This window comes from Larus michahellis, chromosome 23 (genome assembly GCF_964199755.1).
Source record: "Larus michahellis chromosome 23, bLarMic1.1, whole genome shotgun sequence".
Classification (NCBI taxonomy): Eukaryota; Metazoa; Chordata; class Aves; order Charadriiformes; family Laridae; genus Larus; species Larus michahellis.
The window spans coordinates 1,065,722-1,092,858 of record NC_133918.1 but is presented as its reverse complement, the minus strand read 5'-3'; the positions used below and the strand labels follow the sequence as shown (position 1 = coordinate 1,092,858).

General features: G+C 52.5%; 1 protein-coding gene across 7 annotated transcripts in view; it reads left to right on the top strand.

Moving 5' to 3' along the window:
- The window catches only part of PIP5K1C (phosphatidylinositol-4-phosphate 5-kinase type 1 gamma), a 49,360-nt gene extending 22,707 nt beyond the window's left edge, over positions 1-26,653 (top strand). The window contains exons 2-19 of one of the 7 annotated variants that reach the window (XM_074566064.1): positions 4,539-4,570; positions 6,869-6,955; positions 7,299-7,429; positions 8,028-8,145; positions 10,107-10,259; positions 12,719-13,018; positions 13,547-13,752; positions 14,931-15,014; positions 15,525-15,573; positions 16,591-16,675; positions 17,051-17,212; positions 17,372-17,401; positions 18,184-18,322; positions 18,617-18,649; positions 21,057-21,161; positions 21,423-21,555; positions 25,721-25,804; positions 26,226-26,653. In XM_074566064.1, coding sequence (XP_074422165.1) covers positions 4,539-4,570; positions 6,869-6,955; positions 7,299-7,429; positions 8,028-8,145; positions 10,107-10,259; positions 12,719-13,018; positions 13,547-13,752; positions 14,931-15,014; positions 15,525-15,573; positions 16,591-16,675; positions 17,051-17,212; positions 17,372-17,401; positions 18,184-18,322; positions 18,617-18,649; positions 21,057-21,161; positions 21,423-21,555; positions 25,721-25,804; positions 26,226-26,228 — 1,934 coding nt within the window. In that variant the 3' untranslated portion in view covers positions 26,229-26,653. Of the gene's footprint in view, positions 1-4,538; positions 4,571-6,868; positions 6,956-7,298; positions 7,430-8,027; positions 8,146-10,106; positions 10,260-12,718; positions 13,019-13,546; positions 13,753-14,930; positions 15,015-15,524; positions 15,574-16,590; positions 16,676-17,050; positions 17,213-17,371; positions 17,402-18,183; positions 18,323-18,616; positions 18,650-21,056; positions 21,162-21,422; positions 21,556-22,042; positions 22,222-23,316; positions 23,387-25,720; positions 25,805-26,225 lie in introns of those variants that run through there. The other 6 variants (XM_074566067.1, XM_074566065.1, XM_074566069.1 and 3 more) reach the window with 6 other exon arrangements.
- Positions 26,654-27,137: the final 484 nt, after the last annotated feature.

The following is a 27,137-nucleotide window of genomic DNA, read 5'->3' as shown; positions in this document are numbered from 1 at the left end:
ACAGGCAATATTTTCTGGTTTTCATGAAGTTTGCTTTTAGGCCCCAAAATTTTATGGGTTTTATTTTTTTTATTTTTTTTTTTTAACTTCTGACGTCGCTTGCGTTTCCCTGGTGGCAGCGTCTAGAGCGGCTGTGGGCTGGAGAAGCCGAGGGAGCTGCTCTCATCCCAACCCTGCACCGTTTTGTGCGTTCGGATGCAGCGGTGAGGCTGACGAACCTGTTAACGAAGAGGCTCTCCTTGGCGAGCGGGAGCCTCCTGCCAGCCTACGTCGGGCGTTGCTTACTGGGAGCGAGTGGTCAAGTGGGTGTAAGTGGGGAGTGGGGGGCCTGAAAAGGCCTGAACAGCAGTTTGTTGACGCAATGGCTGGCGTAAGAGGAGAATCGAGTTATTTCCCCTTGTGGAGGGTTACGCTCCTCTGGTACGGTAAAGCTAAAACTCGAGAGTCCTTTTCTGCGTTGGACGGCAAATAGGCAGAATTCCGGGAGTAAATTCATCCCTGTCCTGTGAGGTGTCGGCGTCGTGGCGGGGAGGGACAGGGCGGTTGTGGCTGTGAATAGAGGGGCGTATGGGGGGGGGGAAAAATAAACGTTAAATCGGAGATGAGAATCGCTGGATGCTACAACCGAAGCGTTCGTTTCTGAGGCCCTGGAGGAGCTCGAGCGTTGGGATAGGGTCAGCTCAAAGCCGTGCGCAGATGAGAAGAGGAACCGAAGGCAGCAGGTCAAGCGTGCATGAAACGCATTACAAAACCCAGGCACGAGCTGGAGGCAGGGCAGAAAGCTGGGGTTCCGTCCCGGGGTTCCCCTTTTGGAGCCACTCGTCACGTTTCTGAATACACCCTCACTAAGCTGCACCAAATCCGATAAGAATCGTTTCAATTAGCTTTTGTTAAGTGTTGAAACTTCCCGCAGCAGAGCGCCTGTTCCCCCGCAAACCCGAGCGCTGTCTCCCGTGGCTGTAAAACCCCCGAAGCCGGAGTTAAATCAGTTTTTGCAAGGCCATCTGTCAGCGTGTTTGAGATGAGCGCAGCCGAGTGCCACGCACCGAGAAGCCATGGGAAGGCTTTTTTTCATTTTCTGCCTAGACAAGTCGATTTTATACAGCCTTTTTTTTTTTTTTGGTGATTTCTTTTTTTTTTTTTTTTTTTTTCCGGGAGGTGGAGGTTTTGCTGGTTATGCTCTTGTCCAGCTGAAACATCATTTTTCCTGGAGATCTGCAGTCCCCCGCCTCCGGTACCCTTCCTTCATTGGTGTTGATTCCACATTTGGTACGTGTACAGCAGCAGACACTTAAAAGCAGGGAACGAAAGCGGCTTGTGGTAATTATCACAAAATTAAAGATAATCTCCTGCCCTGGAATTGTGACAAAGTGCATAAAAGAGATTAGTGCAGTAGGAGAGCAGTCCTGGCCGTGGCAGGGAGAGCGTATTGGCCGTGTTGTGTTCCCAGCCGTTTCCACTGTTCACCCTGGAACAGCATTTGCCCGTTTGGGTTCCTCTGTGGTCTTGAGTTGCTGCTCCGGTCATGCCCTGAAAGTTCATTAGCCAAATGCTCACTTGATGCCGTAGCTTCTGCTCCCCTGGCCAGGGCAGGGCTTTTTGTTGAGCGATCATGTTGTCTTAGACCAAAGAACTAATTTTTCGGCACAAAAACTGATGCGTAGTTTGGGCTAGCGGTGGTCCTCTGAGCTGGTGAAGTCCTAAAGAGTGATGAGGTTTCACATCCCTGTAGGGGATGGTCCCTTGGCTGAAGAATGCTCTACCCACATGAGTGGTGGAGGGGAGCTGGTCTGCGCCGATGAGTCGTTCCTGCTGTGCTCACCTTCCGTATCATAGAGTCACAGAACTGTTTGGGTTGGAAGGGACCTTAAAGCCCACCCAGTGGCACCCCCTGCCCTGGGCAGGGACACCTCCCACCAGCCCAGGTTGCTCCAAGCCCCGGCCAACCTGGCCTTGAACCCCTCCAGGGATGGGGCAGCCACAGCTTCTCTGGGCAACCTGGGCCAGGGGCTCACCACCCTCACAGCAAACAATTTCTGCCTCAGATCTCACCTCAATCTCCCCTCTTCCAGTTGGAAGCCATTACCCCACATCCTATCACTACCTGCCCTTGTAAAAAGTCCCTGCCCAGCTTTCCTGTAGGCCCCCTTCAGATACTGGAAGGGGCTGGAAGGTCTCCGTGGAGCCTTCTCTTCTCCAGGCTGAACCCCCCCAGCTCTCTCAGCCTGTCCTCCCAGCAGAGGGGCTCCAGCCCTCCCAGCATCTCCGGGGCCTCCTCTGGCCCCGCTCCAACAGCTCCGTGTCCTTCTGCTGTCGGTGCCCCAGCGCTGGAGGCAGCACTGCAGGGGGGTCTCCCCCGAGCGGAGCAGAGGGGCAGAATCCCCCCCTCGCCCCCCTGCCCACGCTGCTGGGGATGCAGCCCAGGCTGCGGGGGGTTTCTGGGCTGCCAGCGCACGGTGCCGGGGCCTGTGGAGCTTCTCCCCCACCGACACCCCCGAGTCCTCCTCCTCAGGGCTGCTCTCCATCCCTTCATCCCCCAGCCTGGGTTTGTGCTGGGGGTTGCCCTGACCCAGGTGCAGGACCCTGCACTTGGCCTGGGTGAACTTCATGAGGTTTGCACAGGCCCCACCTCTGCAGCCTGTCCAGGTCCCTCTGGATGGCATCCCTTCCCTCCAGCGTGTCGACACACACGCAGCTTGGTGTCATCAGTGAACTCGCTGAGGGGGCACTAGTGTTCTGAGATGGGATTGTGCGATGCGGCTTGCACGGGGGGAACGGGGTTTCAGACCTTTGCTGCAGTCCTGTGATTCTGTTCCTGATGTGCAGCCCGGGCCCCGGAGAGCAGGATTTAAAACAAAAGAGCAAGAAGTGAACCCTCCCATGCCGCTCCGGCTTTGCAAGCGCGGGCCAAGCTGTCGTGCTGGGGAGCTGCATTGCAGACAGTTCAAAGTGCCGCGTTGACAAGACCCGTTTTGCACCCAGTTTGCTGAGACCGGATGGTGAGAGAACCTCAGCGTTTCTGATCGAGAGTGACTTCATCTCTCTCGTGGCCACCAAAGGGCTTTTTTTGTGTTTGTTGGTTTTTTGCTTCCCAGTGTCTGAAATACTGCCTGAAAAGTAACTGAATCAAGCTCTCTCCTGGTGCTATCGTCATTTGCAGAGCATCTTGCTCCTGTTATGCCCAGCTCCTTGCTCAGGCTCCGTTTGAAACAAGCCCTGAAGCATTGCTGCTCGTATTTGAGGAGCTTGAGCAGTTACCCCAGTTAAACCATTGTAGTTCTTGGCCAAACGGGGGAGATGCTGAAGCAGCAGCATGTTGGGATGGATCCTCTGGGGCTTCACCCCTTGCCAGCCGGGAGGGCTGGACATCTCCTGCTCCCCCCAGAGACGGACCAAGCCCAGCTTGAGGGTTGGTTTCCCTCTCAAGTAGGAGGATTTGCGCACCAGTAGGCGATTGTGCAATCCCCCTGTTGCCTCAAATGGGGAAAAGTTGAAGGCTTGGAAGAGCCTTTCTTCTTCGTAGCCAAAACTCTCAAGCTCCACTCAACGGCCTCTTGTGAAATTAAGCCCTTTCTGAAGGATTGTGGGTTGCTTAAGGATCTGTGCTTGTAGGAATGCTTCAGGCAGGAGCAGGGAGCAGCAGACTCCTACCTGGACGGCCGTAAATCTATGCCTTGGGTTTGTGTTCTGTGCAAGCGGGCTTCTCTCCTAACTCCGGGGTCTGGGGGCTGCCTTGGCAGGGGACGTTGTGCTGCCGGGATGGGGTGGGCAGCTCTTCTTCTTAAGCAGCTCTTGATCCTTGTTCATGGTGGCTCTCCAGAGCCAGCTGGGCTGGAGCTTGTGGTCCCACTCGCGAGGCTCTCGGCAGGCCAGCAAACGCCCCGCGGGGCCGGCAGCAGAGGAGCCTGTTCTCGCTGTTGTCTGAAAATTAAGGAGCTCCCTGCCAGCCTGGGCTCGTGCTGGGGAAGGGGAAGGTGGGTTTGGGCCCGTGTTTCCAACTCTTGAGTATCTATCTGAAAGCTTCAGGCAGAATCCTTGTTTCTCACTGTTCGCTGTAATGGGGTAATGGCAGCTTCTCCCAAAGGCCGTGGTAGAGATAAATGATGCATCCATTTTTGCGATATATTTGGACCTCGGATTCTATAAATAGATTCGATTATCAATATGGTTTGTCGAGTGCCTTCTGAGTGGCTGGAAAGCGGCTTCATAAGTGTCTCTCTGGGCTTCTGCATGTAACTGACTCTTCAGCGCGCTGTGGAGCTATTACTTACGGTGCAGCAGGGATTTACCAGAACTCTCTCCGCGGAAGCCTCTGGGAAACATCATTGCTGGGGAGAACTGTGCGTCTTTTGCTTCTGAATACGAAATTGTTTGGGTGACCCCTGTGACTTCAGACTCCCGCACTAGTGAACCAGCTGCTTTTAAAGGCTTTCCAGCTTGCTTGAAAGAGCAAAGCATTAGGCTATTTTCTCATTGGTTTCTTTGTTTTTTTTCCTGATGTCCCTACTTTTACTGATGCTCTTCCCTTCTCTCCTCAGGTCTGGCACCGAAGAAGGCAGCCGTCACCGAGGTGAGATGTGTAAAGCTGGCCTTGAAAACCCCGTGTTGAGAAACGAGAACACAGAGCTCTAGAAAACGCTCGTGCCTGACTTTTTTTGAGCAAAGTTGGATTTAAAAATACGTTTAAGATTACTGAAAATTTGATATCTGTTATTTGGAAGAAAGAAAATTAATGGCAGGTCTCTGGAGTCGCTGTGTTAGCATCACCACCAGCCCAGAGGGGATGTGAAGGGATTATGCCCACCACGTGGCCAATTTTAGCCGCATGATCCATGATGTCTGTAAGTAAGTGGCTCAGGGCACCTCTCCCACACCAGAACCAGCAGGGGATAAATGGAGAATCCGTGTATTGAGCGTCTCCAGGGCTCAGCGTTGGGTCTTACCCGCTCCTGCGAGCGAGTCGAGGAGGCTGTGATTTGTGAAGCCATAAAAGAGGGGAACATCTCGAGGAGCTGATATTTTCTCACACATAATCCAGGTCGCAGGTTGCTGAATCACTGTTACCTTCTGGAGCAAAACTTCACAGTTGGCAGCAGGGAATCTAGTAGGAGGATCTGTGCCTGAAAGCTGTTCCCTGAAGCCCACACTCTTGGTTTAGGGCACCATGTTCAAATGAATTTTCTTTGATCTGGCTTTCTGACGTACCCCTTTCCATTACTCACCTGGGATGATGAGCGTTTGTATATGTGAATAGCAAAAATCTTCCCATAAAACTGCCAGGAATGTGGCACTCGATTCGTTCTCACCCCCCGGAGATATGCATAGTGGGAAGCTCAGCTTTTGTGGAAGTCGATTGCTTTGTTCAGGGCACAAATAGCCCCGCTTTTTCTTGCCCTGGAAACACAGTCACGGGTAGACAAGGGACTGCGGAAGAGACTTTTGCTCCTGCTTTTCATGTGATGGCAATCCCTTAACCGCTACCCGTGTCTGTTAATCGCTTCGAGAGGATGATGAGGAGCTGCGTGGCGAGGCAGGACGACACAGCCTGAGCTTGTGTGTGATGGGCTGCGGCTTGTTGGTTGGAAGCTGCGAGGCAAGGCTGAGCTGTGCTGCTGATCACGACTGCTGGGAGAAGGAGTCCCGGGAAGCAAGCCCGGCCGTGCTAAACGTTTCAAATGGAGTGGGAAATAAGATATTTTTTTTGAAGGAGAGCTCGGTCGGGCCCTTAGTACCAGAAGTACAGGCAGTTTGGCCAGAAATAGCTGCAAGCTCTTGATTAAAAGCTAAAACACAAAGAACTTCTGTAGTCTGAACAAAATTATACATTGTCTGCTGTAGCCATCAGTTCGGAGATGGGTCTGTGCAGCACTTGAGAGAGAGTGCGATACAATATTGTCGCTTGGGAAATGACCTTGGATCTCTCCGCAGGCTGCTTAAAGGAACACCCAAAGCCTGGCTGTTCTTTAGTGTAAGGAACCCCCCGGTGTCGCGGGTGGGTGCTGGGGGAGCGGAGGAGGAGGCAAAACGTTGCCCTGTGGCAGAGAATAGAGGCCCCACACGCAGGGCTGCGAAAGGAGCCGCATCAAACCCCACAAAACCTGGTTGTGTTGGCTTGCGGAAGGGTACGGCCACGATCTGCTCCCTCCTGGATCAGCACAAAAAGGCCCAGGCAGACTCGGAGGTAGAAGAGGAGGAAAATGGGGTAGGAGGAGGTTTGTTCTCTCTCGGAAGTGCTGGCAGCCCCATAGTTTTTCTGGAAACTCTTTGCAAAACTTCAGGAAGAGCTGGTGTCGCGGTTCACCCTGTGCGGGCTCCTCCTCTCAATTGTAAACAAATGAGATCTCACTTACGTGGGTTTTCTCCGTACGAAGGCAGGAGTGGGGTTGGTTTCTCCCTCTTGTCTGGCTTGTATTTCTCCAGTGAAGCGCGAGGTATTGGTATGACACCTGAGGGCGTGGGATTTTTAAGAATAAAGTTCTCTTGCTGTTTGATTTAATTCGTGGCTATTTTAAATCGATGGGAAACGGCAGTCGAGCAACTGCTGCGGAATCTTGGCAGCTGGGAAGCAAGCAGATCTTCCCTGAGCTCAGCATCTTTGCCGAGGGCTCTGCCCGCTCAGTACCGAGGGTGTCAGATGGAGTGGTTGGATATTCTAATTCTTCTTGTCTTGTGGGATGGATGTATAATTCAAACAGCTTTGTTTTAAGGCTTGCTGGTGCCAATTACACCTGTTTGCGCTCTGCAGATTTTTGTCCAGCGGTAGAGAGCGATCCCCACGATATGGTGGTTGTGCCTGTGCCGCTCTGCGTGTTCTTGTTGGCCAGGTCAGCTTCTCTTCTGGGCTTTAGCCATGCTCTTTTCGTTGCAGGGACCATCGTTACCAGGACAGCCCGGCCAAGGGAAGAAGATAGGTCATCGAGGCGTTGATGCATCTGGTGAAACCACCTACAAAAAGGTTTGGGTTTGCGGCGTGGGGACGGGCGGCTGCGTGTAGGTAGCAGGCTGAGGAGTTGGGGCCCGAGGTTAGCAATAGCACAGCCGAGCTTTCCTGGTTCAGTTTGGTAACAGCTACCGAGCTGATTTAGATTTTACGCAGCGCCCTCGTACTGCATAATCTTGCAAATGGCAAACCTTCTGGGAGCCTTAACCCTTCAGCAGCTGGTTGAACTTGTGTAGCAGTATGTAGCGCCTGGGGTGACCCCATAGAAGCCATAGACACGACTGCGTTCTGTTATAGGGGATGTTATGGCGATAATCTGCTGTGAAACGCTCACTGACTGCTCTTTTCTTTCTGCCAGACCACCTCGTCCACTCTGAAGGGGGCCATCCAGCTAGGGATTGGATATACTGTCGGCAATCTGAGCTCCAAGCCAGAGAGAGATGTCCTGATGCAGGACTTCTACGTGGTGGAGAGCATTTTTTTCCCGAGGTAAAGGAGAGAGGGGAAACAAAATGAACGGATGAGTTATTTCTTTTCCTCTCAGTGATTTTTTTCAAGAGAGCTTCCATCTGTCTTTAGATCACAGAGTTGGATGCTCTGAATGTTTTAAATATGCATCGATTACGTACAAACATAACAGTGGGAAGTGTTAGATTCTGCAGTACACTGGCTTGCACAAGGAAGTGAAAGATGCAGTGCTGTATACTTGCGCTTGTTAGCCTTCCTACGTGCTTTTCTTTCTACCTGTCCATCTAGAATTTCTTCCACAAAATTATCCCCTGTTTGAGATGGAAGAAACTCAGCTCTGTGAATAAACAAAGCTCGTAAAAGCTGTATTCCCTGTGTAAATATATTCTGCTTGGCAAGCGGTGGTTCCACGCGTTATCTGGAAGTAGTTTGTGGCAGATAATTTAAAATCTATTTTCCTGTTGTCCTGCCACAGGAGAAAGATGTTTTGTTGTTGTTCCTAAGGTGTCATTTTGCGAGGCTCGGTTCCTCTTAAATATCCAGTAGCCTTGATGTGGCTGTAGCTGTCTGGTGAGCGGTAACGCAGAGGCCCTGCTCACCTCCTGTCTCTTCTGTGCAGCGAAGGCAGTAACCTCACCCCGGCTCACCATTACGCTGACTTCAGGTTCAAGACTTACGCGCCAGTGGCTTTTCGGTACTTCCGAGAACTCTTTGGGATTCGTCCAGATGATTATTTGGTATGGATATATTTTGGGATTTCTCCGTCTTTCCTCCGTTGTTTGCGATGGTCTAGAGTAACCCAAGAAATTTGCCCCTAAATGAAGGCTGTCAGCGATTCTTGCCTAAAAGGGACAGAAAAGAGTTGAGGCATTGCTCTGATCCCAGCCAGGAGTGGGAACAGGCTGTGGATTTAGGGAGTCTGTTCAGTTTTGGAGGAGATCCAGTGACGGTCCCAGCAAGACCAGCACCGCTCAGCCCAAGTCTTTGTTTGCTACGAGGTAGCTGCTGGCTCGCCCTGGAGGGAAAGGCAATGATCTGCACACAGCGAGTGCTGTGTGAGCTACGCGACGGGGTTCCCTCTCTGTTGCTTGTGGTGACAATAACTTACTGTGTTTACAAGCAAAAGGAATTGCATTCTGCTGGGTGCAACCCTGTAATGTCCCCTGGGGCTCTGAGGACAAAGATGGGAATTTTTCTTTGTGTACTCACTCGAGAGCGACGCGAGTGTAGTTATTTTAATCGTCTTACAAAGAAGGAATAAAATACAGCTTGTTCTTGTGCTCAGAAAGCTCCTCAGAGCTGGAAAGGCTTGTTTTAAAATACCTAGTAATACAAGCTGTTGGGGCTTGGGGTACGTTGGGGTTGAATTTGATCCCTTGCATGTATGTGACGTCCTGCTCTTTAGAAAAGGACATTTGTTGAACTGGGGAAGGGAACACATCCAAACGAGCGCACGCCCTCCCCCTTTTTTAATAGCCCCTTTTTTACCCCGAGTTGAACTGTAGGTAGGGGTAATCACAGCTGAACACCTACAAGCGGAACCAAATCTCTGCCATTGCACGGTTTGACAGTAACACGGTCCCCATCTGTGCCATCCGAGATAATGGCAGCTGATTTGATGAGTGGCTCAAAACTTGGGTGAGGCAAAGAGCCTGGAAAGGTCGCGGCTCTGATTTGTTGCTTCTGCTTCCCCTGCTTCTCTCTTGCCTGCCACAGCAGCAAATGCCTTTAATTATGCATGAGATAATTAACTTGATAAAGACTTGGATCACTAATCTGTGCAGGGCTGAAAGCTGTTTTCAGTGCGTAATGATGAGCGTTTAATTTATTGCTCTGATTGTGTCCCTTGCACGCCCTACCTCCCTCTCCCCATCTTGCCTCTTGCTGTGGCAGCTCTTGACGTGGTGCTGCCCTGAACCCACGCGACCGGCGCGGTTACCCTGGGGTTGGCCCTTACCTGCAAAGGGCATGTGCTTGCCTGCACTTCCTTCTTTCCCCGCCCCCCCCACCCCCCGTTGCCTTTTTTTTTTTTTTTTTTTCCTCCTCGTTTGAGAACCTGCTGTTTGAGTTCTGATGGCTAGAAGTGTCCTCCCGGTTCAATTCTCGGTGCGGTACCCCTTGCTGTGCTTACCCAGTGCTGATCCCTCTTCTCCTTTGGGCACCTGGTCTAATCCTTTTCCTGGGTTTCTATCAGGATTGAGGGGGTGAGACGCGGCTGTAAAAATCCTCGTGTCACAGGGGAGCACGAGGCCAGAGGACAGCCGGTGCCTCGCGTTCCCTCCAGCTCGGTGATACGGGGAACCCTGAGCAGACTGTCATGTCTCTTAAAATCCTGTCTTTCCCTCGGCGCTTGCGGTAACATGCTGAAAAAAAAGCCTAAATGTGATACATGCACAGTGGGAAAATACAAGATGTCATTATGGAGCTTGGATGTTACTGAAAGCAGATTATTAGCTTGGTTCTCAGCAGTTGGGGTGCTCTGAACTGTAATCTCGGTCTCTAATTGTAAATTGTCCATCAGGTTTGCCGCTTAGACCTAACCTGTAATGAAAATAGTTTTCACTTAAGCTTTGCTACCCCTTAATCTTCTAGGGAGGCAGCGTGCTGGGGAAAGCCCTCAAGGGCATGGAACTCAACGCGCAATGAGCGGGGGCTAAAAATAATCTTTTTTTTTTTTTTCTTTCCTTTTCTTCCCTAGTATTCGTTATGTAACGAGCCTCTGATAGAGCTGTCGAACCCTGGTGCCAGCGGCTCCCTCTTCTATGTCACCAGCGACGATGAATTCATCATAAAAACTGTGATGCACAAGGAAGCTGAATTTCTACAGAAGCTCCTTCCTGGCTACTACATGGTGCGTATTGCCCGGCACCTCGGACCCGACTTGGGTTGGCGGTGGCAGCTTTTCCATCCAAAGCATTGCCCGGGGCATGCCCCCCACCCTCCCCAGCCTGCGTCTCCTGTGGCCTGCCCGCCCTGTGCTGGGGACATCACCAAGAGCACGTCTCAAAGCCAGGCCCAGAAGCACAAATCCCGCCAATTACTTGCAGACTCTGGGGGTAAACTTTTTTTTTTTTTTAAAATGTGTTGGGTTGGAAGGGACCTCTAAAGGCCATCCCGTCCAACCCCCTGCAGTGAGCAGGGACAGCTTGAACTAGATCAGGTCGCTCAGAGCCTCATCCAGCCTGGCCTTGAATGTCTCCAGGGATGGGGCCTCCACCCCCTCTCTGGGCAACCTGGGCCAGTGTCTCACCACCCTCAGCGTAAAGAACTTCTTCCTCATGGCTGATCTAACCCTGCCCTGCTCTAGTTTAAACCATTGCCCCTCGTCCTGTCGCTACATGCCCCTACAAACAGCCCCTCCCCAGCTTTCCTGTAGCCCCCTTCAGGGACTGGAAGGGGCTCCAAGGTCTCCCTGGAGCCTTCTCTTCTCCAGGCTGAACAACCCCAACTCTCTTAGCCTGTCAGGTAAGGCAGATAATTGTGCCATAGCTCGTAGGCATGTTCTGGCCTGAAAATGGCTTCCCAGATGTGTGTTTCTGGGTGTCGTTTCGCCAGCACTGGTTCATTCTTCTTCACTTGGCGCCGTGCGTCTGCCTCAGCCTGGCTCCGGGGTGATGACTGCAGTAACAGAACCACCTTGGTTTTGTGGGGAAACTGCGGCTGTCCCTGGATATCTCCCATATCCGCTGTGTAACAGAGCTGCTCCGAAGGCAGTTGCTGGTTGTCCTGGCTCAGTCCCAAGCTGAAGATTCCCGCGGTACCAGTCAGTTTTGCACATCCAGTCTGCTGCAGGTAGCTCTTGCCTAAATCTCGGGCCTGGCAGGGCAATATGTTGAGACCCAGAGGACTTGCATGTGGTCACAAGTAGTAAATCAGAACCAAACCCAACGCTTTGGCGCGTAAACCAGAGCTGTCTCCCTGTGTAACTGTGGTGAAGGGTCCACTCGATAGATGAAGGCACTGAAATTCCGTTAGAGCCACCATGGAGGTGCCGAGGAGAAGGTGATGATGGCAAGCGACATTAATGCTGCCCCATCTGTGTGCGTGCGTGTTGCAGTGGGTTTGATTTTTGTGATCGTATGCCGATTTTATGAAAATACTTCCCTTTCAATCTTTACTGGGGGAAAATTTGCCGAAGTGAGACAGGGCCTTGGGTGTCTGTGTGGAAGCGGGAGCCGGTCGCTTGCTTTTGCAAGTCACAGTCAAGTTCCTGGACAGGATGAGCTTTCTTGGAAAGTGCCACCTCTTGCCTAACGCACGTAGTAAATCAGGTGGAGGATTTGGAATGGGACTGGAGTTGCGCTGTTGTCCTGGCTAGCAATCAGCGTAACGGATTAAACCGACCTGGCCTGTCTGGTGCAGAGTTACGTGCCACTTGTGGGTTACTGTGGTGCTGACGCGCGCTCTCTCTGCTGTTCGTGGGGAAACCCACCTGGTGTGGAAGAAGGCGGTGGGAAGGGAGCAGAGTGGTCGCATCCTCAGTTACTTAAAGCCGGGCAAGTGCCGTTTGCGTTCCGTCTTGCGCCGTGTTGAAGAGCGCGCTCGCAAAGAGGGCTCGCCCCTGTGCCCAGTTAGGTGAGATGAGGAGGGGCATGAAATTTTAATACGGTCATGCTTCTGCCGTCTGTCAGAGAATCTGTCAGCTCTCTCCTTCCTTTCGTAGCGTGCAGAGATATTCTGTTGCCTTCCCAAATTTCCCCAAAGCTGAACAAGCAAATCGTGCCTGTCATGTCATTCCTAACAATACCGCTGCCTAAAAAAAAAAAAAGGAGATGATAGCGGATCAGGATATCCGTGCTCTCTGGCCAACTGGGTTTTATAAAACAACTCTGCAAAAGGAGCAGAAAATTGATGTTGTTTTGTTTAAAAAATACCGTGTCCCTGGTTTATTCTGGGCCGTAGAATGGCTCTTGATTTCCGACACTTCTGAAGAGATGAAGATAGCTGTTATTTTTAAACTTGAAGTTCCCACTTATTGTGTTTATTTCTCTCCCAGTTTGGTTTCCCTTTTTTAGCTGCTGTTGATGGGGAAAGCGGGGAATTTCCGGACTTGGTTATTTGCCCAGAGTGCTGAACATCTCATTCCCTGTATTCAAGGCATAAGTGGTATTTTCAGGTCCTAAAGCCACTGAAATGCAAGAGTTTATCAAATGCGTCCAGTGAGCTCTTGTGTAAAGTTCAGAAAATCTCTAGGTGAAGAACCCCTAGCCTGACTGCTCCAAGATCTGTTAACGTGCCGTGTGTTGAACGTGGCAGGAGTTTTCTGCCAAAATGACCTTTCGCCATGCTTTTGTTCCACCCCTGCCGCAGAATCTGAACCAGAACCCACGCACTCTGCTGCCGAAGTTTTACGGACTGTATTGTGTGCAATCGGGGGGCAAAAACATCCGCGTGGTCGTGATGAACAACATTCTGCCTCGCGTGGTGAAAATGCACCTGAAATTTGACCTGAAAGGCTCAACCTATAAACGCCGGGCATCCAAGAAGGAAAAAGAAAAGTCCAGCCCTACGTACAAGGATCTAGACTTCATACAAGACATGCCCGAGGGCCTGATGTTGGATGCAGACACTTTCAGTGCATTGGTGAAAACGTTGCAACGAGACTGTCTGGTAAGGAGGGGCCGCGTCTTGGGGAGGGGGTTCACGAAGTTCGGTGCCTTTCGAGCATGAGGAGGAAGAGCAAACGGCTGAGAACCTTGCTAATCTGCTAACCCCAAAGCAGGATAAATCCCTTCTACTGCCCTTCTCCCTGAAAGCGAAGCAGCGGAGCTGGATGGCATGACAGCCCCTGAGGACTAAGGCTGTGTTCCTTTGCCTGGCGCGTCAAATTGTGGGAGCCTGTTCCACTTGTTAGCTGGGTTGTTGGGACGAAATACGCTTTTCCCATACAGGGTGCAGCAGATACATGGTACGACGGTGTTATTTGCAAGCCTTCAGCCCTTTGGGTTGGTTGTGGGGTGGCCAAACTCTGTGCCGTCAAGTCCAGAGATGATGATTGGTTCAGAAACATTCAGGCTCTGGCAAAGGAGTTGTTAGTGGGAATGTGGACGGGTTGTTCCGTGCTTCAAGATCTGTGCTGGATTTGAGCTGCTGGCCTGATATTTTGTCTTTGTTCTTAAACTCAATGCTAACCTGTAGGTGTTGGAAAGTTTTAAAATCATGGACTACAGCCTCCTGCTCGGGGTTCATAACATAGACCAGCAAGAACGGGAGCGACAGTCTGAGGGAGCCCACAGCACGTCGGATGAGAAGCGTCCCGTGGGGCAGAAGGCACTTTACTCCACGGCCATGGAGTCCATCCAGGGTGGGGCCGCCCGGGGGGAGTCCATAGACACAGATGACACGTAGGTGAAAACCGGGTTCTCTTGCGCTGCTGGGAGGGGCAGAGGTGGAGGCCGGAGTAGTAGATCCTGAACTGCGGCCCATGTGAGCAGAGTGGGCGTCTCTCCCGGGGGTTGTGGTATTGCTGCCGGTAACGTGGTGTGGTGAGAAAGGGGAAATCTGGGGCGGGGAGTATTTGTGTGCTCACAGAGGTCTCTCTTCTTAGGCCAGTCTGTAGGTTGTCAGCTCCTGTACCAGCCTCTAAACATCCTCCTGCGCTCTGGGGAGATGAAACTAGCTCAGTTCTAGCTCAGCATCCGCGTGCTGGAGTGGGGATCAGCCTGTCCCTAGGAGCTCGGCGTTTGTTCTCCATCACTCCATCTTTGGAATCCCTGACAGTACCCTGAGTGCATCCCAGTGCAATTAGCACACAGCAGTGCAGCCGAGCACTGGAGTAACTGGTGGAGCTGGGGGCAGGGGGGGGTTGCCCAAATCCTGTCCTGTGCCATGCCCGATCTGTGACACTCGGGCTGCAGGCGGCCCTTGTGACTCTGCCTCTCTGGACCAAGCTTGCTCGCAAACGGGGGGTTTGCTCTTTGTTGCTGTTTGAAACCAGCTGCTCCAGCGTGGATGGAGGATGAGTCACGGCGAAGCCAGGATAATACTTTGGTGTTTCCATTCTTTCAAGTCGTATGACTAATTGCAGTGGCCTGCCTGAGACCGGCGTGCTTCTGTTGTGTGCTGGTGCTAGTGCTTGCTGCACCTTTGGCAGGACTGATATTAGCGTGGATGGGACTGGAAATACCCTCGTTCTTAAAGGTTTGCTGCCCTAACAGGCAGACAGCTCACACTGACCTGATAAATAACCTGATCCCCAGAATAAAATACCCTGTAGCTATGAAAAAACGATGCGGTGCTTTCCGGCCCAGGCAGAGCCGTTGCCACGCGACGCGGTTCCTGTCCTGATGGCCGGTGTTTGCCGATGCAGGCGGCAGCCCCAGGGACACCTTGTGCGAGGTGGCCTGGGTCAGTAGGTGACTTCCCATGGCCGCGCACAAAGCGGCTTTGCAGGTTTTGCGTTGTGTCCAGCCACCCCATCGGAGCCCTCTTGTCAGTGCCGCTGTCTGCCCGTCCGCAGCTCTCGGGGTTTTACAGCTGCTCTTTCTGGGGTGCACTCGCTGAGGCTTTGTTTTACCTGCAGGATGGGAGGAATCCCAGCCGTGAACGGCAAAGGAGAGCGTCTCCTGCTACACGTAGGGATAATAGATATCCTTCAGTCATACAGGTAGGTAACTTTGCAGTCTGCCCTTTAAGTGTCTTAACATCTATTTTAATACTGAATGAAAGCAGGAAGATTTTCCTCTCCTGAAGAGTTTGCTAATGAGTGGGCAGGCTGCCTAAAGCTGTCTGTCGATGCGTGTTGGGGGCTGTGGATTTTTATCCTGTCCTTAAAACAGCTGGTGACACAGAACCATTTTTCTAAGACATAATGAGCTGCTTATAAAGAAGTTCCCCGGCTCTGTGCCTCGGATGGGTAGCGCATCTCCAGGTGTTTTTCTGCCCCTCTTCCAGCCCAGCTCCTCCTTCCCCGTAGGGCTCCCAGGCAGTTCTGACTCCGCTGCAGAGATGCCGCTGTGCTCGGCTTGACCTCTCCTGGCTACACGCCGGATGAAGGCGGAATTGTTAGCAGCTCAGTGATCTCTCCCGTGCGGGCTGTGAAAGGTGGCTTTGATACAGAGTTATGTGCCTGAATCGCTCTTCTTTCGTTTTCTCTCCCCTTCTCCCCTGGAATTAGGTTCATCAAGAAGCTAGAACATACCTGGAAGGCCCTTGTCCATGACGGGGTGAGTGCCTGTGCAGAGGCAGGAACTGGCCAGGCCTCGGCAGGATTACCTGCCTTGGCTTCGTTTATTCTAGTTGGTGCCGATTACCTCGCTATTTATAGTGCCCGAACTGGCACAGTGGAAGCCAATGAAAGGAATAGTTCTTGCCTCTTGTGCCTCCACGGCGGTGTAGCGCCGCTTATTCCCAATCAGGTTTTCTTGCTCACTCCCCCTCCTCGCGTGTTTAGCTGTCGTGCTACCGGCTTTCCTCCTCTGCTCCCATCTGTCATTTTCCTTCTCCCCGCGACACCAGGAGCTGAACGCGCAAGGCGCAAGCACTCGTGTACGTGTCGGAGCCCTGCGTTTGCTCTCTTTGGTGATTGACTGTGTTTCCACTTCAGTAAGCTATCTGTTAATAAATCCCTGGCGGTGTTTCCCTGCTGTCTTGTCTCCTGCAGCGCCAGGTGTGTATTTAACGAAAGAGCAACTTTGGATGTGGAAACTTTTTTTCAGCATGGCATATCCTGGCTTCCTTTAAATAACAAGGCAAAGGAAAGGTGGAGATGCCAAGTCACGGTAGCACAGTCGAACGCCAGAAGCAGAGATAGCTTCGGTTTTACTATTTTTAAACAAAAAGTGCAAAATGTTTGAAATGTATGGAGACCCTGTGCTGAATTTTTGGTGTCCGTGTCGTATGCAAAGGTGTCCAGGTGTGCTTTGAATGTCAGCCAGCAAAGCCAGAACAAATCATATCTGTGTAATCAGGCCAATATTTGAAAAATCCAGGAAGTCTACAGAGAGATAAAATCACCAAAATCCATTATAAAATTACAGCAAGAGTATAATCAAATGCAATCAAATCAAAGGCAATGCTTCAGGCTTATTTATAGCATTAATCAGATCATTTCAGTTAAGCCTTTCCATTTTAAGGCTCTATCAGTGCTAAATGTTGGAATAAAAAAGACTGCGTCGGTTGTTATAGAAATTCTGCCTTGAGGGACAATTTTAAAATTAAACAATTGCTTCTTGCCTTTGTAGGACACGGTGTCAGTACACAGACCCAGCTTTTATGCAGAGAGATTCTTCAAATTCATGACCAACACGGTGTTTCGAAAGAATTCCTGTAAGTACCTCGTCCGAGAGCTGTTGCCCGTGTGGAGTGGGAGAGGCAGAGCCTTATCTCCGTCTTGCTGCTTCAGTCCACGTGGAGGCTTTCTGGGCCAGAGTCTGAGCAGGCTTTTCCGCCGTAATACAAAGCAAAGCTGGGGAACTGCAAAGCCCTCGGTTTGTCACGGCTGGCTTTGCTCTGCTGAGACTCCCACCCAGGAGCTCTCCTGCAGCCTGACGCAGGCTCAGCCCTGTGGAGATGGCACTTGCAGAGCCCGTGTGTGTGTGTCGGAGGGCAGAGGCCTCTCCCTGTGGAGGGAAAAGTGCCTTTAGTGGGACAGTAGTTGGTGGCGGTGGCAATTTCATCTTCTCTTTCACTCTTCTCATCCAGCTCTGAAGTCATCTCCCTCAAAGAAAGGGCGTAGTGCCTTGCTCGCTGTCAAGACGGCTGGTCCAACAGCAGCGTTCTCAGCCAGCCAGCTCCCCTCTGAAAAGGACGAAACGCAGTATGATCTCCGTGCGGCCAGGAGTTACCCCACGCTTGACGATGAAGGTAATGCTCTCGTTTGGTGGCTGCTGGCTGTGTCATTACCCTCTTTCCTAGCGGTTCCTTAGGATCCTCCCCTGTTCTCGTCAAGTTCCCCACTGTGCACCAACCACATGTCTTCCTCGAGGGACAGCTCTTCATCGCGTGTCTTGCTGTGCCTTGCAGGTGCTAAACTTAACCAGGACAGGGGAGAAGGTAAGAGTATATTGTTTTGTCACAGCACCGATGGTTAGTTGATTGGGGAAGCAGCGCCTCTGCATCGGGGAAGACCGAATCCCTTCTTTGCAGCACGCTGTGGTTCTGCAGTACAAATGGTCGCTTGCGTCACCGCTGCAAGGCAGCAGCTGCCAACTGGCGCCAGCAGTCGTAGCCCAAAAATGATCACAAAGTTGAATTTTCCACCCTTAAAAAAAGCAAAGGTGGGGAACGCACTGGGAAGTGCAGGACTCCAGTGACAGCGTTTGGACATAAGGGGCATGACGTTGCTATTAGAAAAAAACCCAAATGGCCTGGTTCCGTGCTGCCTTTTCATCACGTCCCTCTGGGCTAGAGTGGTGAAGGACAGGCTTCTCGAATGAGTAGGCGTTAGATTTCTACCCGTACGAAGCAGTGAGCACTCGATTCATCTCTTAATTCACTTGGATATTTATCTCTGGCAACCCAAGCCTTTAATCCAGCTTTGGTTTACCAGTGAGATGCCTTCATTGGCGTTACGTTTCCTGTAGCTGCTGTCTGTCCTGCTGGCAGTGGTGCTTACTGGCTCTCTCTAGAGGATGCCTGGGGAGAAGCTGCTGCGTTCGTGAACCCAGCTCAACTTCTCGCCTGTTTGTGGTTTTAAGTGACCAGTCCCAGTGAGGGTGTGCGGGGGTTGGTGGTGGAACAGCCCCGCACAGGGCTGGTGTAGGTGAGGTGTTGGTGTTTGACCTACTCATCTCTTTCCTCCTGTGCTTCTCCTGCCCTCCACTCCGGGCCAGCAGGCAGGCCAGACCTGCTGCCCTGCACACCTCCTTCCTTTGAAGAAGCTACTACGGCCTCCATAGCCACGACACTATCTTCAACATCTCTCTCTGTTCCTGAGCGATCCCCTTCGGAGACCTCTGAGCAGCCCAGGTACAGGTGAGGACAGCGTCCGTCCCCTGCTCCCACTGCCGGCAGGCGGCTGCCGTTCCTCTTCGTGCTGCACATTTCGGCAGGCTGCCCTATGCTCTGGAATGCTAATGACCGATTTTAATTAAATCTCTCCTGGGAGCAAGACGACACAGCTTTGATGGGATTAATTATTGCTGGGAGAAGTGTCAGCTGTTAAGTAGAACATCTCCCTCATGGGGTGGGGAGTTAGATTTGGGGGCAGTGTAGGATTTCTGTCTTAAATCGCTCCTCAGAATCTACTGTTCTGGTTTCTTTCTGCAGGAGGCGCACACACTCCTCAGGGCAGGATGGCAGGTGAGAAAAGTGTTTCATCTCTTCTTGCGCTGCTGCACAGAGACCTCGTGTATGTGGCAGGGTGCTGAGCTGCCGCTCGCAATCAAATGATCCCCATTTCTTACACGGAATTTTCCTTACAAGCAGATCTCTCAGTGCTTTGCAAGGAATCTTAAATATCACTCCTGTTATTTGATGGGAAAGGGCCCAGGAAAGTCTACAAAGGACTGAGTTGTCCAAATTTACTCACCCAACCAGCACCAGAATCGAGGAAGGTCATTTACGTCCCGCTTTGGGTAAATGAGCCTCACCAGCAGGAAGAGAAGAGATGTCCCTCCGTGCATCTCCTGCCGCCTGGCTGCGGCGGGTGTGAATGTGGGAAAGGGCTTTGGCTGCGAGGCACTGAGCACCCTTAGACCCCAGAGAAGAACCTTCCCGTGTTTTCAGAAACTCGGGTACTTTGAGGGTGTTTTTTTTTTTACCCCTCCTGTGGTGATAGGTGGCTCAGAGCCAAGGGCAAGGCAGGACAAAAATCCCCTGCTGCGTAGGGATGTCCGGATTTAGAGGCTCGTATCACGTAATTATCTTGCATATTTTTGCACCACTAAAAATGACCCCATTGCCTGTGTCAGCGTGATCTGCATGAGGACCCTGTGTTTGCTGCCGACTCTGCCCTGGCTTTCCAGGACACCGCGTAAGTGTTGTAGGCACAGACTTTGAAACGCACATCCGAGACTTGGTCTTGGGATGTGCCGTAGCCAGAGGAGCTGCTGGGCAGGCTGATGTCCTCTCTCCCTGCAGTCGGTGTTTGGCGCTTCACAGGAAGGCAAGGACTTTGGAAGATGAGGGTTTGCACTGTCTTAGTCTTACATCTCCCCTGGTTCTTAGCTTTTAGTGATTTGCTGAGCTTCAGACCACGTACACCGTGGAAAAAAAAATGCCTTTGTGTGGTATTTCATAATGAAAATACCTCTGGATGCTGCGTGTTGCTGAGGCTTGGTAAATTCCTGTCACTGGAGGGTGAGGACCTACCTGCTGTTGATTTGCAGCACTCGTTGAAGTGTCAGGCACCTGCGAAGCACCTCACCATTGTGTGAGATTGCTGAAAATTGGAGACTTAATCTCAGGCAGCGGTGGTGGGACCCATTCGGCAAAATGCAGTGACTTCACTCAAGTTACTCCCTTGGCATCTAACGGAGGGAGCTGCTGTCGGATGCGATTTCATCCAGAAATAGGTCAGGTGAATCACCGTGACTGGCCCTGGGCCGTATGGGGAGCTTAGCGACTTGGTCAGAAGTAGATCTGTCTGTCGTGGATTCGCCACAGCTACAACCACCGCATGCAAGTGTGGCTGCCTTTGCTATTTTTTGCCTAGTTTCTCCATTTCTGGTGCCGGCGTCTCAGTGTGCCCTTTTCCAGGGGAGCAGGGACCTGTGGATTTGTAGAGCACTCTGCGATCCCCTGGTGAAAGCCGGTGCAAGAACAAAGTTATTAAAGCATGAATTTACATTCCTGAGCTGAAATGAAAAAGGCCTTATCCAATTTGCTCAAGAACGTGTCACACCTCTGATTATTCTAAATCTGCTGGGGAGTTCCCTCCGGGTTTCTGAGATCCACCCCTTCGAGGAGGAGAGGAGCGAGATCCCGGCACCGAGCTGGACAGGAGTGCCGCCTGCTGGCTCCGGCTCCCAGCCAGGGCAGGATGGTGCTGCCGACAAGCCCGGAGCTCGTCCGTCCTCGAGACCGTGCCCTGGACTTGGCAAGCTCCCGCTCCTCCTTCCCACGAGGGCTATGGAACCAGCCCTGCTAGCACAAGCAATTACTTTAATAGCATGAGGTATTAAATTGACGAGTGTCACAAACAGCTCCTGAGCGTGCAGATAAATCTGACGTTAACCCTGGAGTGCGCTACAGCAGCTTTGGGGCTCTGGGAGTCTCGGAAGAGGTTGGAGGGTTTGGCCCTTGTGCAGTCAATAGATAACGCTGGGCTAACTCTGGACACAGGTTTTCCCCAGAGGCCAGTTTTCCTCTTTCCTCCCGTACTCCGTTTGACACTGCCCGTCTTTTCTGCAGCCCTGGCTAATTAATCCCTTTCTTCTTGTCCTCTTTTCCCACCTCGTTAGTCTTGAGCAGTGCAGCCTGACAGGACGGACTCTTTTTGCCTGGGAGTTTTGGTTATCCACATCCTCAATCCTGGGAGGTCTGGTGGCTCCTCTGGGCCGAAGTCAACAGCTCGGGCTGTGCTGGGAGCCTGGTGCCGCCAGCGCCTGGCAGCCGCATGCCGGGGCGACCAGCACAGCTTGTCCTGTGGGAGGCTGCGGTGCGAGAGGCTGGGATGACTCAGGACTGATTCAGGCTGACCTAAAATTGAAGGCTGTGCATAACTAGTGCCCAACTGAGCCTTTGGGCCTCTCTCTTTGGTTTCCAGGTCGCACGAGGAGGTGCGGGTTGAGGAGGAGCTGCAGCAGATCAGTGTCGAGCTGGAGCCCAAGTGTGACGTTGAGATCGTCACTCCCAAAGAAGATGACAAAGAGTGAGTGTTTGGGAACGTTGGGCAGCTTTGCAGAGCCTGCCCGGTGTCATTTGGTCAGTGGCAACTTGTGCTGGGGGCTGACTTTGTAGGGCACCAGCTTTCCTGAAGAGAGACAGGTGCTCCCCCATTGAAGCTGAGCTGACCTGATCTTTCTGGATGTGACAGTGGAGCATCTTCAGCTCCTCTGTACTAAATCATACAGTCTTGTTTGTGCCTCTTCTGATCACAGTGACTACGACTGTTGTTTCTTCCCCATTCCAGAGAGGCGGCTTCTTCAGCCTGTGCCGTTGTAACGTCAGCAGCTACGATAGAGGTGGAGACAGCCAGCCAGGCCTCCGAACCAGCCAGCCAGGCCTCCGATGAAGATGACGTGCCAGTCACAGACATATACTTTGTAAGATACCTTCTCCTCCTGGCCCATTAGGGGTGTGGGGGGAAAGGCTGGATGAGGCTGTAACAGTCTGTTTCAGGCAGTTGGGTGTGGGGCAGCGTCTGCCCCACGCCGTCTTCGTGTTGAGCACCTCCAGATCTTAACGCTGGATGGGTTTTTGAATGCAGGGAACTGGATTAACCCTTGGAGAACTCAAGACAGCATCTAGTGGGGCTCAAATGGGTGTCATTGTGCTGTGGATGTAGCTGTAGGTGTGCTGCTCTACTTCCAAGCACAAGTGCTGAAGGGCTTATCTAGGCCAGCGTGTTCACTCCCGGGACCAGCCAAGGTGAATGTCGGTGCAACTGAGAGGTTCTTCCTTCCTCAGGCACAGAGCCCGGCTGCTTTCCTGGAAACAAACGCGCCACAGTGGCCTAGAGCCAGAAGGGAGGTGGTTGCGGTGGGGCTGACCTCGGGCTCTGGTGAACTCTGGCTTTTCCTTTCCCTGCAGGCAGAGGCGTTAGGTGATGCAGTGGAAATCTAGTGCTGAGACAGGGAGTAAGTGAGGTGGTTGCTGGTTGGCAGCAGAGTGCTGTGGAGCCTGGCGCTGTGTTCCTCAGGCAGCTCTCGCAATATCTGAGCAGCTTCTGCAGACCAGAGAAGAGTTTTTTAGCAAACGCGTACCTGCCCGGTGGATTCACGGGGCGGAGCTGAGGGTCTGACCCCTGAGAGCTCTCCTCCGTGCCTGGGCGCTGGAACCTTCTCATTAAAAGAGGCGCCCGGCTCCGCCTCGGTGCTGTCAGTTACGTGGCGATGGAGATGAGCTGAGCCCTTGTGATGAGCTCCTTCAGGCTAACCTAAAAATGGCAGTGTTTTGCCTTTCCCTGTGCTTGCATGACTCTGCTGCAGAGCTGCTCACTTGTTGCCGAGTCATTCCGAGGCTTGTGGGAGCTGTGGAAGGAATCGGCTCCATTTTAAAAGCTTGTCTGTTTGGGTTTTTATGCATGCCGTTCGAAACGCAAACAGCTCCCTCTAACACTGGCTGCTCTTTCTTTGCCTGTGGATGGCAGCTGTGTGCAAGCTGCCTGCAGATACTGCCTGCTCCACTGGCAAGTGTCTTCTAGCAAGGGTCAGCTCCTCTTCCTCCCTGTCCCTGAGCATATGCGCTCCCCCCAACTTGAGGGGCACCTCCCTATCCGGAGGAAACCATCTGTGTGCAGTGTGTGCTCACAGAGAGCGTGACTGACTGCTCATCAGCATTTCATACTTCATCTGAGTCCTTGAGTTTTGCATTAAATGTGTGTCGTGTGCTGTGGAGTGTTTGTCACTGCTGGGATGAAGGGAAAAGCTGATTTGGGTTCCCACGGCCGCTCTCCTTGGAAAACCACTTGAGCTGGAGCTCGACTGAGGCTGCACCAGAGCGCAGGGGGGCTTGGTCCATGGCTGCTCTCTTGCAGGAGAGTGCTCCAGGGGCGATGGTCGGTGAAGGGATGCTGTGTGCAGAGGATGATTTGTCCCAGGGGACTTTGATCTGATCTTTGGAAGTCTGCTCCTGAAAGGAGAGCACTTTATCCTCCTGCTCACCTACAGGGGAATAAAAGTGCGGAGACTGTGTCAGGGCATGGGCGCTGCTCTTCCCACGCACGGCTTTCCCGCCCGCTGGTCCGTTCAGGCCTGGAGTTGCCCAACCCCTTGTTTTTTGCTTTCTCTTTCATCCTCTCTTTCACATCATCCTTTTTTTCCCTCTGTTTCCTTTCTCATTTCACTTGCCCTGGGGCCATCCAGTTCACAGATGGGAGGTACTGGATTTACTCTCCCCGCCAGCGCAGACTCCGAACCACCTCGCTTTCCTCTGGGATTGTAAGTGAACACGCTAGCGCGTAGGGGAGCAGAGCTGCAGCTTTGAAACACTGGGGCCAGCACTGCGTTTCCTTGGATGCTGTGGCTCTGTATTCTGCGGCCATTTGGAACCAGCCCAGCAGAAACCAGGGAAGCATATGGAAATCACACAAATGGGATCTCCCTGTGGGATTTTGCAGAAACACATGCTCTGCCCTGCTTTTCTGCAGGCTGGTGACACAGCTCCTGCCGTGGGATGGGCTGCAGTGTCACCCAGCCCTTGGACAAACTTGCAAGCACCAGACCTGGACAGAGAGGCACCCGGCCTCTGTAGGTCATGTTAGACTGCTCCCTTGGCCCAGGAAGCCAGATGCCGTTCCGAAGGGACCATTAGGATGTTTTGAAGCTGCTAAAATTCCAGTTGCGGATATAATCTCTATTAGGCTTGTGGCTGGTCCTCTTTCTGGTGGCTGGGATCCCGAGCAGCTCGTAAAGCCAAATGAGTTAGGAGTTCCTGCTGGGTTAGGAATGGTTTCTGCTCTCCAGCCCTTCTCAGCATCACCAAGGTGCTCCCTCATCTCTGGAGGTTTTCTGTGAGCAGTGAGTGTTTTCCTTTCCAAAAGGTGCAGGGAGGCAGTGGAGCATTGAGGGGCTGAATGCGGGGCTCAGAGTGCTGTAGGTTTTAATATTTCCCTTCTCAGGCTTTGGGAGAGCTGATGTCCTCGGAGGGTAATGGCAGTGCTCTCAGAGCCTCGGCACAAGCATTTGTATAGCGTGGTCCTCCCAGTAGCTGCCAGTTTGGTGCCAGGCAGGGGGGAGGTCATCGGGCAGGGCGCACGGGGAAGCAGTGGCAGTAACGTGCTCCTGGCCTTGGCGTGAGGAAAGCGCTGCACCTCTGTAGGCAAACGGGCCACCCCTCCCAGCAGCTCCTCCTGTCCCCTCGGCTGGCTTGAGCTGCCCCAGCACCGGGAGGGTTAATACCGAGCACCGGATGCTCCTTTATCTCCCCGCTGGGTTTGCAGCTCCCTGCTTGCATCTGAGCTCCTAAAAGGCTCTGAAGGAGGCTGGCTGGAGCACGCGGTTCAGTCGGGACAGATGAAAAACAGGATGTGGGGCAGGCTTTGTGCAGCGTTGAGCTTTCCTGCACCTCTAGCAGAGCCCCCGTAAGAAGCTTCAGGCACAGGTTTGTCTTCCCTCCCTCCCAGCGGTCTCTGCTAATGTAGCTGCAATTACCGATGGGGTTCAGCATGCGGAGCCCAGTGCTTCAAAGCTCCTCTGGCTTCTTGTAGTTTCTTGTACATTGTAGACTGTTACACTTAGTTCCCAGCCTGGGAACCTCCCCCAGGCTTCTTCCCAAGTACCCAGTTCCATTTCTCTTCCTTTGCAAACCCCAGGCTGAGTCAAAGGGGGCAGTTTCCTGTCTCTGGGATCACCTCTGGAGCCAAAAGAGCCTGTTTGCAGGGGAAGTGGGTCCCCCCTGGGAACGCTGGAAGCAGACACCAACCCTTGAATCTGCCTGGGCTTCTCTGTGCTGTGTCGGCAGCAGAAGCCTGTTTTGTCACACCGATGCCCGGTGCTGTGATAACCGGCTCTCTCACCGCACGTCCCCTTCCCCCTCATTCTTTCCAAGATCCAATTGTGTTTTGCCTCCTTTGTTGTACTTGTTCCCATCACCCCACTGTCTCCAAGACTCTGGCGATAACTCTTTCCTTTCGATAACTCTTTCCTTTCTGTGGCCATCATCCACCACGGTCGTAACCCACCCATTGTTGCCTTGCTTGGCCTGCAGGGAAGGGGGAAGGCACAGCAAACTGGAACAGGTTTCACTGTAAAAGCCCTCCTGGCCACCGGAGATGCCAGCTTGTAGAATGCACAGGGCTTGGGAGACGGGGGGTTGAGAGCTGGGAGTGGGTAGTGGAACCGAGAGCTCTGTCAGTGCCCTTAGGTCAGTCACTTCCCATGTGTCTCGGTTCCTCTGGAGCAGGGCGACGCTGTGGCAGGGAGCTGAGGTTTCCCTGGCATCTCAAAAGCTCTAAAAATCTGTCCCTGCAAGAGGAGAGGTTGTGCCATCCCCACTGCAGCTGGAGCAGTGTCCGATGTCAGCTGCTGGTGGGCTGTCCCGTGTCCCAGCTGGTAGGGAGCAGGTACGTAACTGAGGATGAGGAAGGCTCCTCTGCTGCGAGCTGGCACTGAGCTCAGTTCTCTCCCTCAGGTGGACAGCTGTTCTTACTGTATTGTTTCCTACTCTTTTTATTTTCTCCTTTTATTTTTTTTCCTCTTCTCTCCTTTGCTCCCTGCTCTGCTGCTGCTCTCCTTGCATTCTCCCCGCCGTCTCTGGCCACTCTGGCAGCCGACAGACGAGAGGAGTTGGGTTTACTCCCCGCTCCACTATAGCGCTCAACTCCACTCTGTCTCCGATGAGGAGAGCGATACAGTAAGTGTACGAGAAACGTGTGCCGGGTGCCCGGTGGGTCGAGGTCGGAGCTTGCGCTCCCTCTGCAAGCTGACCTTGCAGAGGGAGCCGCTGTGGCCTCTGCGCAGCATGGGGCTCTTGCATGGCTGCGGCAGAGCCCTGCTGAATCTGGGATCAGCTCTGTAGCAGCGGGCGAGATCTCCTGCGCCGGCAGAGACCCCGTCTGCTCAGCAAGGGTTTGTGGCTTGTTCTGAATAGTTTGGTGCAGTGAAAGCTCTGGGGAGCTGAAGTTCTCCAGTCGTGTTGTCGTTACTGGAGGATGCGAAACAAACAGCCGCCTTCTCTCTCCACGCTTGTTTTGGTTCTGGGGAGTTGGCTGGGCTCAGACCTGAACGCGGGGCGGGTGCTCGGGTGTTGACTCTCTTTTCTCTGCCTCTTGCAGTAATCTCTATGCAGACACAGAAGCCCCAGAGAGCAGCGATTCCCTCTGCAGGTCGATGTGTTCCCTTTTCGTTGATGCAGCCGTTCCAGTGGGATGGGGAAGAGCTTGCTGACACCAGTATTGCTGCACTGCAGGATCCCGGGCACTGCATTTCAGAACGGAGCAAAACTATAACCGTTTATTTCTACTTATCCCAGACGTGGGCAGCAGAGAAACCACCCGCTCACCCGCAGCTCCCAACGGAGACATCCAGCTGGGTGTAGAGAATCCTGGGTAGTAACACAGTGTTTTCCAGACGTGCACTACCGTAGCTACCTATCCATGTGTGATACTGTGAACCTTTTTAATTTTTTAATCATGTATTTATTTCTTTTATCTTTGCACAGAGACAGCACAAATGTGCTTTTTTAAACATTTAGTTTACTGCACTTTTTTTTTTTTTTTGGTCATATTATTTGTGCATCAGAAAGGAGTGTGAGACCTCACTGGAGAATTGGTAGGAGCACGTTGCTGGGGAGGGCAGGGACCGGAGTGGCTTCGTTCGAGGCAGCAGCGTGGTCTAACCAACTGATGGAGTCAGGAGGTTTAAGGCTGTCCAGGCTCTGCCACGGTTTTGCTGAGTGACCTAAAGCGAGTCACTTAACCACTCTGTGCCTCGGTTTCCCCCGTGCTAATGGGTGTACAGTACCCACTTCCGTTAAAGCACTTAAACCCTGGGATGAAAGGTGCTATGTAAATGCAATGTATTAAAGGCCATTGAATAGAATTGCTCCCATGTTACAGTAGTCCAAAGTAGCCATGGCAATTTACTTGGATTCAAAAAATCGCTAGTGACTTCTCTTGATCTGTAACACTGTGCGGGGGAAGCAAACGATTCCTGGCGACAGTGACGTGGTCACCTCGGCTCTCCTC